We start from the raw sequence: 20,248 nt of genomic DNA, 5'->3' as shown, positions 1-20,248 counted from the left end.
CAAGGAGGGTGAAAACAAAAGAGTCCTTCAAATTGACTTTGCCATGAACTATTCGTGTGAATACCAGAACGAAATACAAATCCGCTTTATGGAGCAGAGCAAGCGTCACATTATTCGCTGCTGCCGCAATAACCAAAGATTCATGCCAAAGTTATCTGATATGTTCAGACATGAGAGAAAAAGATAAAGATACTGTCTCTGCATTTCTCTTTGCCTTGTATGAAAGTCATCTTTTTCCAAGTGATGAAGTTGATGAAGAGATTATATGGAGTGATGGTCCTACCTCAGAATTTAAGAATAAATTCACAATGAAGCTGCTTTACCAATTGTCTGTCACGTTCAAGAAAAGGTTCACATGGAAGTTCTCTGCCACATCTCATGGAAAAGGCATTGTCGATGGCATTGGTGGCAGGGCAAAATCGTTGGTTCAACAGAAAGTGATGAGCAAATCTTCAGAGCCCACAATAGTCCAATCTCCGAAAGATTTTGCTGATACAGCTAGAATCTTGATACCAAATACAATGGTGTTCTATATTCCAGAAAGAGAAATACGGCGCGAACAAGAAACCAGAAATTTGTGGAAGGAAAATCTCCCAGCAATACCAGGTATTACTAAATGTCATGTGGCAACCCATTTTCTTGAAGAATTTAAAATCAAGCTGCGAAAAAATGCCTTAAGTGATGAGACCATCGATGTGTGTTTTGAAACTGCGACGAAAGCACAAAGTGATGAGGAAGATGAAGCAGAAGTCCAGGGAATCTCTGTTGGTGATTGGGTTTTGGTGACCTATGACGGAGATGGCCAGTCATATCCTGGTGAAGTGAAGTATGCTGACGAGAAACATCTGCAAGTGAATGTGATGCAGAAATCTGGAAAACATTACAAGTGGCTTCTTGTTCAAGATAACATTTTCTACAGCTACGAAAATGTTGTTCAGAGACTTTCCCCCCTATAGTCGCTGGAAACCGTGGACAGTTTTCCTTTCCGGAATTAATACTTGAAAATATTGAGTAAAATTTACAGAATGCTAAAACATTCGAAGCACTTGGTTAAAAACTGAATTTCAGTTTTATTTGTTAAAACTTTACGAATGTTTTAAAACTGTGGCCTTTGCAGCGCATTTTCTGTTAAATATTAAGAAAAACAATGTTAGATTTCACACTAGTCACACACATCATTATTTGTGTCACACACGTCATTATTTGTGTCACACACTCATCTAATGATTATAACGCATAGCATCTTGGTATACTTTGTTTTGCAAAATTAAATTATCACGTTGTGATTTTCAACTATTTCTTATTTCATGTTAATTGCTTCCACGTAATGAAAATGAGTAACTTCACAGAATTTTTCTTGTGAACTTTTCAGCTGGAAAAATATATTTTCTCTCAGTCACACACGTCATCAACTAGAATTAAAGCATACAATCAGAATCTCAACATATGATGTTGAAAAAACAGCAATAAATATTATTACTATGTACAATGAAATATACAACCTTCTCAATCATATTGTTATTGTCACTCGTTTTGTTTTATTTTGTCTAAAATTAGATGTGGGCATCCCATGGTCTATACATGTTTTGTACGTGTCAGGCCCTATTTATTTATAGGGCCTGAATTTCAGGTTAGGCTCACTGCGGCAGTCTGAGGCTGAAAGGTTAATAACTTGTTTCCCATAACAGTACCCTGGGGTCCATAACTTATAGTATACTGTGGACTAACTTGCATTTTGTCTTATTTTAATTCACTTAAGTCGCATTAATGAAAAAAGTAGTTTGATCACCTTTCTCTCTGGAGTGCTTTCAAATTAACAACTTGCAAGCGATGAAGAGCTGCCTGGCGATGAACTGCTTGACTTGAGGATATCCACTATTGTGTTCAACTTTTCATCCACTTGCTCAACATGTTTTTTCAAAGTGCAGAACTCAGCACTATTTTGTGAAAAGCTTGTAGACTCATTTTTCCTTTGGGGAGCATTCTAATTCAAGTGAAGTAGACTTAGCTAAAACCTAAACACTCATGAAAACTCTTGGTGGTGAATACTCTAGATCAATAAAATATGGTATATACTTTTGATAGTCCTTAAACGCCCTTGAATGCCTTTCTGAACAGAAGTTTGAAGAAATTCAACCAATGAGGTCAATAATACTTCGGCTTTGTGTATGAATAATATGATAAATATGATATCTTTGAACTTATAACAGGCTGAGCGATTTATTGTTTAAATACTTTCTCACTATAATGTTCCTAATCCCGGGCTGAGCTATTTATTGTCTATAAACTCTTTCACAAATCTTTCAACATATCAGGGGGGGGTTGTTTGTATTTCACTTCTTAGAATATTGTCAGCAGACTCTCCTTTTGCATATCTGGAAATCTAACTAGCGAAAGGTTAATTTACATGTTATAGGTCAGAATGTTTCAGTTTCACTGCTTTCACATATATCTAATTGATTTTATTGTCATAGGGAAAACATACGTCACCACGGTCTTGTAGTCAATTCCCGAAGGACTGTACGGACGGCTCGGACAGTACCTCTATTTATAGAAATATATAAATAGTAATTTCTTTTCTGTTAATTAATTCGGGTTTAACGAGAGAGCAAAGAGAGAGTAATTCAGAATTGAAGAGAATTTGTAAAGTGTGAGTGTTGAAGTACAAAAATATATTGAATGTATAGAAAAATTCGGTACATTTGTGGTGCCGTGACCAGGATATGCGATTGAATATTGAGAAAATATGCGATACGTTGTGAAATTTGTGAGATATCGAAACAACTAACGACAAAACATGGGCGACGAATCCGACGAAGGGATGCAAGTAAACGAAGATGAAAAGAAGCTCGAAGACGATATTAAAAAGGAAATCTTGAAATTAAAATACTTTTTGAAAGAAGCAGATGAGTTAATCGAAAGTAAGGACTACGGCGAAATGGAAATTTTGGAAAAGAGAGCGGGGAAAATAATCAATAAATTGATAAACGTAATAGCCCAGACAGAGGAGATGAAACTCGATCACGGAATAACGCCTCGTACAGTGAGACAATGGAAAAAGGAGGTTCGATCTTCGTGTTTAACTTTAGTTCAAGAAAAAGATAAATTAACACGTGCGATTAAGGGGAGAAACGACAATTTAGAGCGTGAATCCGAGCGTTGTCAAATCAAAGTAGAAGAGAGACGACAAGAACAACACAAAAGATGAATGGTGGAACTTCTCGAGAGGCAAGACGAGCACGAAAGAAAGCTATGGGAGGAGAAACTCGAGGCTGAGCTACGTATGACACAACAGAAAATGGAAATGGAGAAATCAGCCCGAGCAACGACTGCGAAACTGCCGAAATTAAAGATAACGCCGTTTAAAGGTACACCAACGGACTGGGTACGTTTTGAGAACATATTTTTGACACAAGTGCACGAAAAACCGATAACAGACGAGGAGAAATTTGGGTATCTATTAGAAATGGTGTGTCAAAAAGTCAGGGATAAGATTGCTAATTTAAAACCCAGCGGAGTGGGCTACAAAATGGCTTGGGACAGACTTAAAAAGGAGTACGGACAAACGAAATTGGTAGTTAACTCTCACGTAAACGAAATTGTTAGTCTGCCTGTGGTAAAAGGATACAATTACACAAAGATTCGTGAGTTTTACGAAGCGCTGAGTAGGAACTATGAGGCGTTGTTGACATTGGGTGAAGGTGACATGTTAAAAGGATTTGTGATGACGACTATCAATAAGTTACCTCAAGTGAAGCCAGATCTTGTACGTACGGATGAAGAGTGGAAAAACTGGGACATGGGAGGTCTTATTGATGAAATTCGTAAATGGTTGAGCAGACACAAGGTGGATCCAGGAGAAACCCGAAAAGAGGGTATGTGGTTTGAATCAAAGGGAGGTAAGTCAACTACTCCTGTATGTACCTTTTGTAAGAAGGATCACTGGGGAAGTGATTGTAAGACGGTTGTAACATTAGAAGCAAGAAAGAAGTTTTTTGTTGACAATCAACTGTGTTTCAACTGTGGCAGGCGTGGGCATAGAGCCAATAAATGCCACAGTCGAGGTTGTGTGAAATGTAAAGCCAGGCATCATACCAGTCTCTGTGACAAAGAAGATGATGCTGGTAACTCAGTATTCACAGGATATACATCACCAGTTGAAGGTCAAACACTTCCACCAATGATACCTGTTAATATAAAGGGTGGGACCCTTTGGGCCTATTTGGATTCTGGATCAAGTCGCAATTTTATTTCGAGTGAAACAGTTAGAAAGTTAAAGTTAACCCCAGTCCGGCATGAGACACGTCAGATAGTCACCTTAAGCGGGACTACAAAACAGGCCTTTCCAATTTTTGAAGTAACCATCACATCACTTGATGGGAAGGCAAATGAAAAAATCGAGTTGACTGGCAGTAATATGCCTGACTTTACAACAGTTAAGCGGCCAAACCTGGTAGATCTAAAGTCGAAATACAAACATATTACCGATAAGAAATTTTATATGAAGCATGGAGATGAGTATCAAATGCATGTCATTATTGGAGATACCACGTACTGTAGAATTAAAACAGAAGAAGTTTTCAAGGGCGAACCAGCTGACCCCATAGTCGAGGGTACTACGTTCGGCTGGATAATCCATGGTGGGGAGTTTCCTAGTGACAGGTGTTGGTTTTCTAGGGAGTTTCAGGACTGCCACCAACTCTACAGTTTAGATGTACTAGAGGTAGAAGATCGGGGGGAGAACAGTCAACTTGATTTACACAAGGAGTTTAAGGAAAACATTGTGCAAAATGAGAATGGAAGATACGTAGTGAAGGTCCCTTGGATCCCTGGAAGTCATTTAAACGAGACGAACGAAGCCCAGAGTAAAGCTCGGTTAAGGCGAGTAGAGAAGAAGTTGGAAAGTGATGCAGGCCTACGTAAGGATTACGAGAAGATCATTGTTGACCAAGTGATGGCTGGTATTATAGAAAAGGCTCCGACAACACCTACCAGGGAACGGGTATATTATATGCCTCACAAGCCCGTCATTAAGCAAAACGCCACTACGACGAAAACTCGGATGGTTTTTGACGCGAGCGCCAAACCACAGCCAACATCAAACAGTATCAACGAATGCATGTACCCAGGCCCCCCTTTACAACCCCTGCTTTGGGACATACTGGTGCGAGCGCGGATGTCACCATATTTATTGATAGGAGACGTTGAGAAGGCATTCCTACAAATTGGTCTCAGTGAGGAAGATCGGGATGCTTTTCGCTTTATCTTCAACATCAATGGGAAGGATGAGTTGTTTCGGTCCGCACGAGTACCGTTCGGAGTCGAAACAAGCCCCTTTATGTTGGGTGCGACTTTAGAACATCATTACGACCAGCAACCTGAGACATTTCGTGATACTGTGAGCAGACTCCGAGAAAACACATATGTCGATAATCTGATGATGATTGGGGCGGAAATTCAAGACCTTCAGAAATTCAAAAGAGAGGCCACAGAAATGTTAGAGAGTGGGAAATTCCCAGTGCACAAATGGGAGAGCAACATATCAAGCCTTGAGAGTGAAAACATGCCGAATCCGGGAAGGATATTAAAACATGTTTGGGATAAGACTAAGGACACGCTCAAGATCCAGGTGCAACGAGACGAGGATGCAAGATTAATGAAAAAAACTATTCTTAGTAACTTGGGGAGAGTTTATGACCCGTTAGGAATAATTTCACCTACAATGGTCGAGGGGAAACGTTTATATTGAGACGCGTGCGAGAAAGGTAAAAGTTGGAACACGGAAGTGTCCTCTGAACTTACGAAACAGTGGAACAATTGGACAAAGCAATTGCATGATGTTGAGATTCCAAGGAGTCTGGTCCCAGTTGGAGCAACCAAAGCTATCGACCTCCACTTATTTGCTGACGCTAGTGCAATGGCGTGCTCAACGGTAGCAATCGCGGTGATCGAGCAAGAATCTTCAAAGTCGAAAGGACTTTTAGTGTCTAAATCTCGACTTTCGAAACGCAACACCTCCATACCCAGGCTGGAATTGGTCAGTGGTCACATGGGAGCGAACTTAGCGTGGAACCTGACCCAAGCATTAAAGAGGTTGCCCCTCCGATTAGTAGTGATATGGATGGACAGTCTTGTGTCCCTCTATTGGATTCTTAATCCGTGGAAATCGTGGAAAACATTCGTTTCGAACAGGGTGAAGAAGTTGGCGGAAATCACAGAAGAAGTCGGAATTCAGTGGAAATATTGTCCATCCGGAAGTAATTTGGCAGATCTTGGAAGTAGAGGGGTTTCTCTTAACAAAATGGAAAAGGCTGGCTGGTATACTTGACCTCAGTGGCTGTTGGATGAGGAACATTGACCAGAACAACCAATCCTGAAATTATCGCCAGAAAGCAAACTGGAACAGAAACCCATCAGTGAGGTTGTATCCTATGTAGCTGAACGCCAACAAGATGAGTTAGATAAACTTCTACTTCGTAAGACTTATTGGAGCACGATTCGTATAACGGCATGGATCATCAGATTTGTGACAACCTTCGGGCTAAGAAGTGTCGGTTAAAGAAAAGCAGCGGTCCCCTAACGACAGTTGAGATTTCAAAAGCACAGAACTGCTGGATACAGCGAGAGCAGACATACCTTCCACAGAAACTCGAGCTTCCAGGTTGGTCTCTAGTAGAAGATCCAGAAACGAAGATATTGAAGTGTCAAGGACGAATACCAAATTACTCACCGATTTACCTAGAGGACGGGCTTTTCACAAGAAAATTGATTAAACATACTCATGAGAAAATTATGCACTTGGGGATTGCGAGTACTATGGCTGACATAAGAAGTAAGTGGTGGATTCCCCGTCTTCGCTCGCTAGTAAAGAGATTTATAAAAGATTGTAACGTTTGTAACGTGTTTCCGGCGAAACCATTACAACCAACTACTACGGCGTCATTACCACATTTCCGTCTCGAAGCTATCCGGCCTTTCCAGCAAACAGGTGTGGACTTTGCTGGTCCATTGACATACCGAAAGAAGGACAAAACAGAGTCAAAGGCGTACATCATAATATTCACTTGTGCAGTGACCAGAGCAGTCCACTCAGAAGTGACCAAATTCCAATCTGCCGAGGAATTCCAAAGAAAGTTGAATTCATTCATAACGCGGAAAACAAGACCCAAACTGATAATATCAGATAATGCCGCAGTGTTCAAAACAACCGCTAATTTGATTCGAAAGATCCGGAAAAGCGAACAATTACAGAATCATTTGGCCACCCTTAGTTTGGAAGTTCAACTTGGCCAAATCACCGTGGTGGGGCGGCATGTATGAAAGAATAATTAAAGAGATAAAGAAGACGTTGAACAAAACCTTAGGAAAGTCGCATCTTTCGTTTGTACACCTAGAAGCGGTCGTAATGGATATCGAAAGACATTTAAACAATAGACCCCCTAACATATGTTGACAGTAATGGAGGTGATGAGAAGACGCTGACCCCAAACTCGGTCATGTGGGGACAATCATCGCATACCTTAGAAGAGATCGAGTTGGAAGATGAAGAACTGACAAAGTTTCAACGACGACTAGTAAAGGCTAGAGAACATGTATGGTCTCGATTACGGAAGGAGTATATACATGGATTGATGGAAAGCCATCGTATCAATCGAGAGAAGACGCTGCCACCAGAAATTGGGGAGATTGTTCTAATCGTTGGAGAAGAGAAAAATCGCGGAAAGTGGATGAAAGGCAAGGTTGTTCGTATCGTAAAAGGAGCAGATGGAGTACCAAGAGGAGTGATCTTATTACAACTCGAGTGGTACTCAACATGGCGGTCATGCCGGTCATGCTGAAAATTGCTCTGCAGTTATTTTGAATTTTCTGCTTAAAGAAACCTAGTTTTAGTACGGCAAACTCAATTTGTTACTCTTTTTATGGCGAAGAAATGACTGATGCAAATCAATCGCTAGTATCTCAATCGTTATGGTGCTATCAGCAGATCAGTGATGTCCATCATGTTGGGAAGAAGCTTGATCTACGATTGTTGTTATTGCTTGGTGGTGATATTGAACTCTGTCCTGGACCAGAGAATGAATACGTCTCGGACAGCGTGGCTTGAAGTGTCTTCATTTAAACGTGCGAGGTTTGTGGAATAATTTACTGCATGTTACGGAACTTCTCACGACCTACGACGAGGTTGATTTTCTCGCTCTTACCGAAACACATATACAAGACGAACCCGAAGAATTGTACTCTATTGGGGGTTATTCATTTATTAGCCGATCTTGATGCAATGGTTTGGGAGGTGGTGTTGGTATTTATATTTCGGATAGGATAAACTGGACAAGGAGACATGACCTGGAAACTGAGTTGGAGTCTGTATGGCTTGAGATATTTCCGATTAAGTCGAAAAGTTTTCTGATGTGTGTTATTTATCGGCCTCCGGACTGTTCATCTTATCTCCATGCAAATTTTAATACCTTATTTGCAAATATGTTACATGTGGTTGACTCTAAAGAAGTAATTGTCCTAGGGGATTTGAATGTCAATTATCTCAGAAGAGAAGATCATCCTGAAATAAAACGAATTATCTCGGTAAATGGATTTAAACAAATCGTGAAGAAAGCTACCCGGACAACCCTAAATACCAGCACATTAATTGATGTTATTATCAATAATAACCCTTTAGTTATTGCTCATACGGATGTTGTTCCAATTGCATTCAGTGACCATGATTTAATTGGCTGTGTAAGGAAACTAAATCATACTAAATATGCGTTAAAGGTTATAAACTGTCGAAACACGAAAAATTATAACAAGGAACTGATGTGTGACGAATTGCGTAAGCATGATTGGTCACCTGTTTACGAAACAGATGATGTAAATTATGCCTGGGATTATATGAAAGATATTGTTTTAACATGTTTTGATAAGGTTGCTCCTGTTATAAGGAAACGCATCCGTGGAAAACCATCTCCATGGCTGACAAATGAGATAAAAAAGGCAATGAACAACCGCGATATGTTGTTACGCAAATTCAGGAAAACTAAATCAGAGGCTGATATGCTTGCCTATAAGACCAAACGCAATCAAGTTAACTCTTTGCTGAATAAATCAAAACAAGCTTACTATAGAGATCTGTTGAACGAAACTTCAAACAATTTGGACAGCTTCTGGAACACAATTAAAAAGTTATATCCGAGCAATCCTACTACATTATCTTCCCCTATGTTCAACATCAACTCTGTCTACACCTCTGAACCATTACTAATTTCGAATGCCTTTTGCTCGTATTTCAGTACAATAGTATCAATGTTAAAGAAGAAAGCTTTTCTGTTACGAGACTGCATTTGGACCTTTCAAGAAAAACAAAGTTTAAGAACAGATTGCCGTTTTATATGTGTATATGTGTATATGTGTATATGTGTATATGTGTATATGTGTATATGTGTATATGTGTATATGTGTATATGTATATATGTATATATGTATATATGTATATATGTATATATGTATATATGTATATATATATGTATATATATATGTATATATTTATATATGTATATATAGGGGGGTCATTAGGCCGTCGATTGTCAGTGTCAGGAGAGCTGTACCTCGAGCTATACTGCCTACTGAAGATACTCTGTTTGAAGGTAACAAATACATTCAAGTACTATTTTGTAGCATATATCAAAGCTATTTATTTTTTACAAAAATAATTGCTCAAACTTGATTTTTCGTATAGTAAGCCAACCGACAAGCAGTACTATCAGTAGCACCTCTGGCAGCTGTAGTGAAGGTAATTCATTTTATCTGCATGAATGTGGATACTTTTTCATTGTCTCTTTTTTGCAGGGTTTTTCCCTCTTATTTATGTTATGGGTTTTCCCTTAACATGGGTTTTCCCTTAACAAGGATTTTCCCTGACACTCATGTATGAATAATTTTACTGTTCTGTCAAATGTTAGAAGCACTGAGAGAGATAAAATCACTAAAAAATGAGGTAGTCTCACTGAAAAGAGACTTTAAAAGTATGGCAGCAAATCAGTTGGAACTGATTCAGCTGGTCAAAGCCATCAAGAAGGGATGCGATTCATCTCAATTTGACATAGGGAAATGTTGCCGTGCAGTTAATTTTTCTGTTTGTTTTTAGTGTTAGAATGACCTGAAGATGCCAAAGTACCCATACTAGCACAAATCTATGAGATATTTTGATAAATTTATAGTTTTCTAAACATTTCAAAATTGTCTACTTTTTTTTTATACACCCTGTATAGTGGTTCCTTCTTTGACAAGATCTGATGCTGGTACAGAAAATGGAATTTTGGCAACCTGTCAAACATACCTAAGGCAAAATTGCTTTGATAACTTAGCTGGAGAGAAAAGTCATGTGTATGGCACATCAATGCAAAATCAGGTAGTTCCAGGAGTGAAGTCACTAGACATTCAAACAAGGTCTCTGTGCCTGTATGGAAGCATTTTCAAAATTTATTTTAATAAATCCAATATTACCCTATAAATATCTAACTCCTCAATTCTGTAACGGATGTACTGTATACATACTCTTTACATTGACGAAACTATACACATTGTATCAAAAGCATTAATGATTCAATATAAATCATATGTAATGTACATGTGCAATTATCAATAGGTATAAAGGAGTATTGTTGAATTTCGTCTATTTTCCACTCATTAATTTATTGAATTGCTAATAATTCCAGAGAATTGAACGCTTATGGAGACAACAGAGAGAATATCACACTGGATATTGGGAAAAAGAATTTAGGGTTGGTAGTAAGAGCATGCACTGCACAATGCTGATTATTACACCAACTGTATTTTGGATAAAATGTTTCAATCATTTACGAAGATGAGATTACTATTAATTGCTTGAAATTATGATATTAAGATTACACTCAACTTCATTGTTTGTTCTATGCTGGGATGGTGCCTTACACATAGACATAGTAAAATAAAATATATAACAATAAAAGGGGTGAGGTATTAATACTATAAGGTTGTTTGGTAATTGGTATTATGTGACAATTGAATAATAATAATACTAATTATCTATCTTGTACATAAATTAAACAGATTTCCATTTTTAAGGATTTGGAACAAGATGGGCTGTTTCTACAAGACTGTTTGCTCCATAAGTAAGGAGATTATCTTGTAACTGATTGTAAGATTTACACTTTTCAAAATTTAGGTCATTTTGTACGGGAGACAATATTTGCATGTAGCACTTAAATACAAAATTAGTAAACACAATATAAATCGAGAAACAAACTTATATTCCAACTGAAGTGCAATATGACAGAAAACCTGTTTGTTTTTTAACAAAATACAATTGTATTTTCATACAATAGATTATGCCTCCGCTATGTCTACATGCCACTTATCCAAAATGAATTGAAATGGTTTGTTGATGAGCATAATAGTCAACGAATAAGAAAACAAAAAGATCGCAAAACACCACAGGGCATACCAGATGATCTTTACAATTTTCCAAACCATTTTGGTAATGTTATTTTCTTAAAATTTGTTAGTTATCTTACATGTATATATTGCAAATAACAGGATGACTGTATTGTCTTTTAGGTTTTCGCAATGCTGGTTTTCAACCCAGTAATGAAGATATATCTTTTCTTGAAGAAGAAAATGGTCTTCATTTGCCAATCCGCCATTATATAGATGATGAAAATTTTGTTGAAATATCAAATGAATTTTTGGATGAACCTGTCACCATAACTAATGCGAAAGACGTTTATACCTGCCTTGTTCAGTTCATGGAAACAAATACATAGGTGAAGTATGAGAAACATAATGTATAAAAAAGTATGAGAACTCTAACATTATATAAAACGAAATATAAACATAAAGTATGAGAATTCCAACAGCGATCAGGACGGGGAGCCTTCCCAGGCGAACCCCCTGGACTTGACCAAAGTTTCTCCCTTATTGGCATGAACTAGAAGCGACATTTCTACGCTGTAGGGAATTTAACCCTTTCAATTAACAGATCATTTTGCGCAAAATTAACCAGCAGTCGGGGGAAATGCTTTGTGTAGATGAACATGATATGAAATGAGTATACAACTTCCGGCATGGTGGTCAGAAAATGTGTGGTTTTTTTGGTTGAGGCTGACTTTGTTCTAGTCGCGTGTTAGTACAGTCAAAACGTGAATACCAGCGCAATTCGTTTACTGTATACCCTGCGAGCATAAAAATTGTTTGTGTATTAATTTTACACTCGGCTATACTTGATATTAATTTCTGTGTAGTTCTGCATCTACTACGTAATAAAGTCTATATACATACAATTACCGCCATGCAAGTGTGCTGGTATTTCCGTTATGAGGCTTCTGACAGTAAACGTACAAGGTAGTTACGGACAATGGACTTAGTCCTCACCGTCAGGAATTTGACCATATTTTCCCCGCAAAAGTGAAAATCCCAGGGCCAGGGTTTCGCCTGGGGAAGTCGCAGTTGGAATTGACTCGTACATAAAACTAAGGCCTAGGTCGGACTTAATTCGCTCTTTTCATGGGCCGAACCTAATGAAAATGAATTAATGTCTTTGTTTCAGCTCATTTGTATTAGGTTTGGCGCATGAGAAGAGCGACGTTTGACCTAGGCCTAGACTTTACTGCAGAATAAATATCAACCAATGTACAATTTTAAATATCAAAAACTGACGTTTGCTTATTGTGAGCTATTATGTCTTAAAGCAACACTGTAACTTATAATGTATAATATATACCATTTGGATAACCATTTATAACTTGAACGAGCTTCTGGATAATGCTTCTTCATCACTTTCTTCTATATTTTGAGGGAAAAAAACTAAAGTGAGAGGATATACTGTACAATAGTTGGAATAAAAAACAAACAATTGTTATAAATTATTTTATATGCGAGTTTGCATTGTATGTTATTCGGAGTCATAAACAAGTAAGCCAATTTTTTTTGTAAGAGCAATAGTATACATACCATTTGGAAGTATTGGAGGAAGGTTTAAATCTTTGCAGGTATATCCACAACTGTGTGTTTTTTTGAAGGTTTCAATAGCATCATTTCCAACATTCCCAATTCCATAATACCTGAACAACTCCCCTTATGTGTACCAATTACAAATGTAAAGATTTTAACAGCATCGCGATTCGCGTCTTTTCACCATAACCAGAAATGGCATCTTAATTAAATTATGTTAAATTGTTATGTTTCGTTACGGAAGGTTGTAAATTGCAGAAAATATACCTGTATATTTAAATGTTAACTAAAACAATGTTTTAGTTAAATTGAATTTGGCTGCGAAATGTTGGAAAATATGTGCTTGCAAGTTTGCAAAAAATTTGTATGCTTTCCGCATGTGAAACAAAAGTAAACTTTTCCATATTTTCACAACACTGACAATTACCAATTTTAACGGGGATTTTTAATAAAATATTTGTATTTGGTGCAACGTGTACAGTACATGCATGTATCAACATTTGTAAATACCCTTTATCTTTGGTTGCCAATTCAATGTCTGTCAGCTTTAAGTTAACACCTTTTGAAAGGCGAATTTAAAACTATTATTAAAAATTTTTGCATGCAGGTAAAATACCCGCCATTAATCTCTAACAGTTGGTAACATACCTTGTAAGTCAGTGATGATGAAGTCCCCATTACTGAAGATTAATGACCAATGAACTAATGCCATGCAGATAACACTAGCACTCCCTTCAGATGTGTTTTTTTCTTTACCCTCGTTTCCCATATATTTTGTAAAACGGCCTGGTAGAATAGCTTCCATCATATAGACATCACCACTTGATTCTTCAATAGCTAAAAATGCAGGAAGAACCCTACAAAAATAAAGATTGCAAAACACCAGGCTCCTAGCTCGTCCTCAAATGTTAGTCAGGATTGCACCACAGATAATTTATGCACATACTCTGGACTATTGATCAATTGTTCCTTGTACATTTGACTAAACTGCTCGACCAATGAGCGGCAGACCATTTGCGTCTGAATTTCCTAAAACAAAGTCAACATGTTGTATCGGTTTTAAGATAATGCATTTCACTGTACTGTAACTTTGATCTTTTCTAGTTTCAAAGTTTTATGCAAAATTTGCCAAATGCATCTATATTAATAATTTGTTGGGCTATTCGAAAAGTACACGATGATACGCATTGAAAACTGTCTATATTTTATCTATGAGGGCATTATTTTAGAATAAGTAGAAAATGGTGTTTTATAAAAATAGTGCAATGCACCTGGGACCTATTGGGCTCATGAGCAATGCTTCATTTTATTGTTCACTTCCTAACCAATGGCAATGACGGTACACCTTGTGCTTCATCATTTACAATCCATATTTTGCAGATATGTACTAGAAATAAGCGGATTTATGTTTTGAGTAAAACTTTGCCGATATGTAGCAGGTTTTTTTAATAATCTTAACTTGCCTTTTTTGCAATGGATTTAATAGATCTGTTCTTTTCTTCCACTGCATTTACAACAATGTCATTATATTCTTTCAATAAAACATTTGTCCCTTTGGTGAAAGTATTTAACAAGTCGTGACGCAAACCCTCTAAAGCAGTTGCTTGTCTGGCTATTCTCATGCCACCTTTGCCAAACTCTTCCTCACTGACTTCCATTCACATGAACCAAGTATTTTCCATGACTTTGATTCAACAAAGAACGTCGAAATTTGAAAAATATCACCTTGTGATAAAAATTACAAATATATAGCTACACATATATACATATTGAGCCCGAAAATATTTGTTCCTTGCAAACATTCCAACCGTCCCGTTTTACCCGGGACTGTCCCGGTTTAGACTATGTTGTCCCGCTGTCCCGCTTTTACTCTAATTGTCCCGTTTTCCGTAATATGTTGAGGGTTGTTGTGTTTTCAGTAGTATTGAAAACGAATTTATCCAAATAATCCAATGGAAGCTTTAGTCTGTAGTAAATCATTTGTCGATTCAATCATCTTCGAACAATTTAGTTTTCGTGGCATGCAATGCCTGTATTTTGTGCTAGTTTCCATTCTCTTACATTAAAACGAGTTTACTAGTGTTACATGAAGTAAAGGGCATGAAAAAAGCAAATACAATATTTGTGGGCTCTTTAAGTGAAATTGGTGCAAATTTGACGTATTATTTGCAAATTTCTTACACACAACAAATACTTCCTTTACTAGTGAATATTAATTAAAAAGTAAATTACATCGTTAACTAAAATGTAATTATATCTCCATATACAAGTGTATTCTTGCAGCAGAAGATTAGATAATGTCACAGCCGGCAAAGAAACCAAAACGGCAAACAAAATATTCTGCAGAATATCAAAAGGAGTACCCTTTTATTCAAAAGTGCTCTTCGTCCGTGCCTGATCATCTGTACAAATTCCATTGTACCTCATGCAATGCTAATGTCTCGTGCGCTCATGGAGGAATAAATTATGTAAAGATTCACGTCGCAACGAACAAACACATATCCGCCCATCGCCAACGTGAAAGTAAGAAGTACTAATTTTACTGGCAATTTTTACATGTACTGAAAATGCACTGTATTTAATCATTGCAGTATTTTCAATTTTTTTTAGGAAACGTGAGAGTTGATCAGCTTTTCCGAAAATAGCCAACGAATAAGGATATCGAACCATCGATTGCCGCTGAGACAAAAATAGTAATGTTGATTGTCCAACGTAACACATTCTTTAACATCGCAGATCACCTTTGTCCACTCATCAGGAACGAATTTAAGGGCAGCGAAATTGCAGAGAGATTTAGTTGTAGCAGAACCAAGGTAGCGGCCATTGTCAACTGTCTTGGAGACCACTTCTTTGAAAATTTGGTAACAGATATGCAAAACCTCCCTTATAGCCTAATGTTAGACTCTAGCAACGATAATGGATTAGAAAAGATGTTTCCCATAACCGTTCGCATTTATGATGTCATAAATTGTGTGAAGATATCTCCACTGAAAACCAGAAAGATGATATGAGCTTAGGAATTGTTCCCGTTACAAGAAACACCATTAAACGTCTGCTGGATGGTGGGGAAGTCGACCAAGTGAAAGTTGATCAGTTCTTCAATGCAGTTAGAGCTTTCTTTGTTCAAGCGTACGAGTATTGTATTCAGTGGCTCCCACTAGACAATAGGTTCTTGAAAAACTGTGTTTTCGTTGATTTTGAGAAGCGAGCCGAAATGAGTTTCTCATTTGTCGAGGAAACCATCAGTTGTTTTAAGCGAGTGCACAAAGCAATACTTGAAGATCCAACGATGTTAGATGCTGTGGAAGAGCAGTTTTTGGACTACCAAGCTATGTGCGAAACAGATATTCCTCGAAATGTTTAGGATGCAGCACAAATGGGAGATATTGATGATAAACAATATCGCATGGATGTCATTTGGGGGTACTTAAAATCGAAACTCCCACTACTGAGCGAAATTGCATTATCCATTCTCCTCGTGATACCACACAGCAATGCAGGTGAAGAGAGAGTTTTTTCGATGATCCGGAAGAACAAAACAGAGTTTCGATCGCGTCTTCAGTTAGGGGGCTCGTTGAATGCCATAATGCGTATAAAAATGTCAGTTCCAAGAACCATCTCATGAATTGTTAAAGAAGTGCAAATCAGCAACTCGTGTCTATAACCAAAGTCACAGTTCAAACGACCAGTGATAACCGTTTTTATTTAGCAGTATATATTAGTTTACTGCAAATCTGTTACCTTAATTGGTACTGATTGAACAATAGTTTCAGTTTATTTCGCCAACAACTTGTTAAGAACATAAGGGGATGTTATATAACTTTTTTGTTATACTTCTAAGTCTAACGTTTGTGCTATAATTTAATACATAAAAGATGCCTGTGGATGACGCTACGTTTGTGCATTGCAACAAGTATTTTATTACCTTAAGCCCGCCGCACACGAGAGCTGTCGTGTGCGGATAGTTTTGGTGAGGAATTTGCCCACTGGCTCCAGAGGCAAGTTTCTCGTGTGCGGATGCTTTTCGGGCTGAGTTAACTGCCTCGCGAGGTCGTCAGCTCAGCTGACAGCTCTCGTGCGCGGCGGGCTTTAGGAAAATTGGGGATTCAGATTGTCCCGGTTTTGAGGGTTTAAAGGTTGGAATGTCTGTCCTTGCAATCTTGTTACCTGTATTCAGTATATCATCTAGTTTGTGTGGGAGGACAGATATACCACATCTAAGTACATCTTCCTTCAACAAAGAGGCATTTGCCTTGAATGATAAATTAGATGATGTCACAGTGAGATACATAATACTGTAATAGCCAACTTATTCTAACTTTGAATTTAGTGGTTGTTATAAACTCAGAACACAACTCAGGTGTGAGGAGATATATATATTAAAGAAGATTCCGTCGACTACATACAGCAGAATATTTACACGAGTTTATATAGCAAATCTTTTTGGGTTTTTTACTTGATTAACATAACAATACTTAATTGTTTAATTCGCATAATGAGTTTATATTAGTTTCGCCTATAACTACAATATATGTCAATAATGATCTCACAACATCCCTTTCTTCCCTCAACTTTGGAATCGATCCGGCACAAAAACTTCACGTCCTCGGCGCGTCACATAAACAGGTTGTCTGCCACATTGTGGATTGATCGACTGATCTACTACTTTGTCACAATCGTCTCTTGTCTCTGCTAGTTCTCCTTTCTCAAACTGCGATGTCTCACGTACGATCTTGAAATGTGACTTGTCTCGCATTTCCCATCAAATCGAGCTGTTACACTGTGTCCATGTATCTGGGTTACTCTACCCGGAATAATACTTAGTGGATCTGTTTGCCTGTTCTTCATGAGAACCCTGTCTCCAACAGCAATTCTGGACTTTTTCACATTTCTACGCTTATCGTGATATCTCTTGGACTTGAGTTTATACGAAGCATCATTCTTTCTGACTTCACAATCATATTCCTGCTTGAATGTATCTGATATTTCCGGCAATACACCAAGTCTCATTTTTCTTCCAAACATGAGCTCGAATGGACTTCTCCCTGTAGCAGGATGCGGTGTGGCACGGTATGCATTTAACATTCCTTCAATTAGATTGCGGTATTTCTTCTTCTCTACTTTTGCAATCCGCTCCATCTTCTTCAGGTTCTGCATAAATTTCTCTGCTTCACCATTTCCTCTTGGATGTCTAGGTTTCACAGGTTTATGTATGAATCCCTTCTCACAAGCATATTCACTGAATTCATGTCAATTGAATGGAGGTCCTCGATCTGACTTCAATTCTTTCACTGTTCCAAACGTTGAAAACCACAAATCCAGGATTGGTTTCACACATGAAAACGATGTGGATCTGCAGTAACTTACAACAGGATAATGGCTGTAGAGATCATACCCGACCAGGGCATAAGTTCCATCCTTAAACGGTCCCTTGAAATCCACAGAAATCGTATGCCAAGGACCTGGCGGCAATGGTGTTGATTGGAGCGGTTCGTCGTAGGTGCGATGATGGGTGAATTGACAGCTTTGACAATTTCGTACAATCTCTTTACATAGTTTGGCAATTCCAGGAAACCAGATCTTCTCCTGAAGAAGCTTCAGTGTGCGGGTTTCTCCTGAGTGCCCAATCTTATGCGCTTTCTGGACAAATTCTCTTTGACAACTGAGAGGGGGAATAACTTTATCTTTATACAGGATGATTTCTTCAACAACAGATAGGTCGGACGCTACTCCGAGAAATCTTGCAATTCTTCCATCATTTCTATGTCTTTTCCAAAGGTTATTCTGAATCACTTCTTTCAGGAACTGGTAGTCGCTATCATTTTCGCGATTTTCGAAAGGTACACGTTTTCTTCAGAGACTACTGCTCGTAATCCTTCCTCCATCTCGTTCACTGATTTCACCGTGGGAACATCGTTATGATTTTTCGTCAGGTGTCTTGATCCATAATCAGCGATGTTTTCAGCTCCCTTTTGGTACTTGACCACATAATCTAGACCTTGTATGGCAAGAATCTGTCGCTCGATTCGTAACGGTGCTTTCGACGCTGGGTTATTAAAGAGATGCACAAGTGGTTTACAATCCGTGATAATCTTGAACTTTGGCGCACCAACCAAATACTTATAGAAGGCATCAGCACACACAAATTTGATCGCAGCAGCTTCTAATTCGGTTTGTCCGTATCTTGTTTCAACATCAGTTAAAGCACGGTTGGCCACATGACACATTTTCCATTGTCCCTCATCGTCTTGTTGGCATAGAATGGCACATAGTCCCCCTGGAACGTTGCTAGATTTTTCTGTCTTCTTTCCAGCATCGACGTAGATCCTCATTGGTCTATCAGGAACAAAATAGGCAAGGGTTGTTTGCTCCGTCAAACTGTTCTTTAGACTTTCGAAAGCTTCCTGTTCTTTAGGTCCCCAGGAAAAAGTTGATGTTGATTTCAACTGTCGCAACGGTGCAGCAATCTGGGCGAAGTTAAAGATGAAACGAGACATATATCCCACCATTTGCAGAAAACTTCTTACTCCTTCTTTTGAGTTGGGTTTTCCACATTCTTGTAATGCTCTCACTTTCTCAGAACACAACTCAGGTGTGAGGAGATATATATATTAAAGAAGATTCGTCGACTACATACACAGAATATTTACACGAGTTTATATAGCAAATCTTTTTGGTTTTTTAGCTTGATTAACATAACAATACTTAATTGTTTAATTCGCATAATGAGTTTATATTAGTTTCGCCTATAACTACAATATATGTCAATAATGATCTCACAACAGTGGTCAATTTAGTGGTCATCAACACTGGGCATTGTAACAACATGAGATTGATAGGAAACAGCAAGGTGATGTACTAGGTATTATTCTTAACAGCACAGTACAATGTTATTATATAAGACCTCACTTATACACATGTTTATTAGAATCTCTTAAAAAACATTATTTAAACAATATTTTACCATTGACTTTACCAGATGCTTTTTGTTGAGTACCCACTACAGATTAAATTTGCTGACTATTGCTTGTTTCACTGCTGCTACTTGAATTATTGTTTTGCATTGCTGATAGAGATGCATTTTTCTAGAAGAAAGAAAAAATATTTAGGAATATTTCTGATCAGCTTGTTTTTGTGGACTGTCTGATCTTAATAAATTCTCAAAAAATTAATTATTTACCTCAACATACAAAAAATGAAAACTAGTTCTGTTGAATGTATAAGTATGATCTTTTACAATAGCTTTTCCATCCAATAGAAAAAGGTC

General features: G+C 37.8%; 2 protein-coding genes across 2 annotated transcripts; one reads left to right on the top strand and one right to left on the bottom strand.

Moving 5' to 3' along the window:
• The first annotated feature begins 3,208 nt into the window (after nt 1–3,208).
• Nucleotides 3,209–5,749, top strand: LOC114528332. The gene has a single exon (XM_028549959.1). The coding sequence runs from the start codon at nt 3,209–3,211 to the stop codon at nt 5,747–5,749; it is 2,541 nt and encodes an 846-aa protein (XP_028405760.1).
• Nucleotides 5,750–18,779: 13,030 nt separating this feature from the next.
• On the bottom strand, nt 18,780–19,478 carry LOC114528330. The gene has a single exon (XM_028549958.1). The coding sequence runs from the start codon at nt 19,476–19,478 to the stop codon at nt 18,780–18,782; it is 699 nt and encodes a 232-aa protein (XP_028405759.1).
• Nucleotides 19,479–20,248: the final 770 nt, after the last annotated feature.

This window comes from Dendronephthya gigantea, unplaced genomic scaffold (genome assembly GCF_004324835.1).
Source record: "Dendronephthya gigantea isolate DGI-Jeju-01 unplaced genomic scaffold, DenGig_1.0 000049F, whole genome shotgun sequence".
Lineage (NCBI taxonomy): Eukaryota > Metazoa > Cnidaria > Anthozoa > Malacalcyonacea > Nephtheidae > Dendronephthya > Dendronephthya gigantea.
Note: the sequence above shows the minus strand (reverse complement) of the source record. Positions and strands in the feature narration are given on the sequence as shown.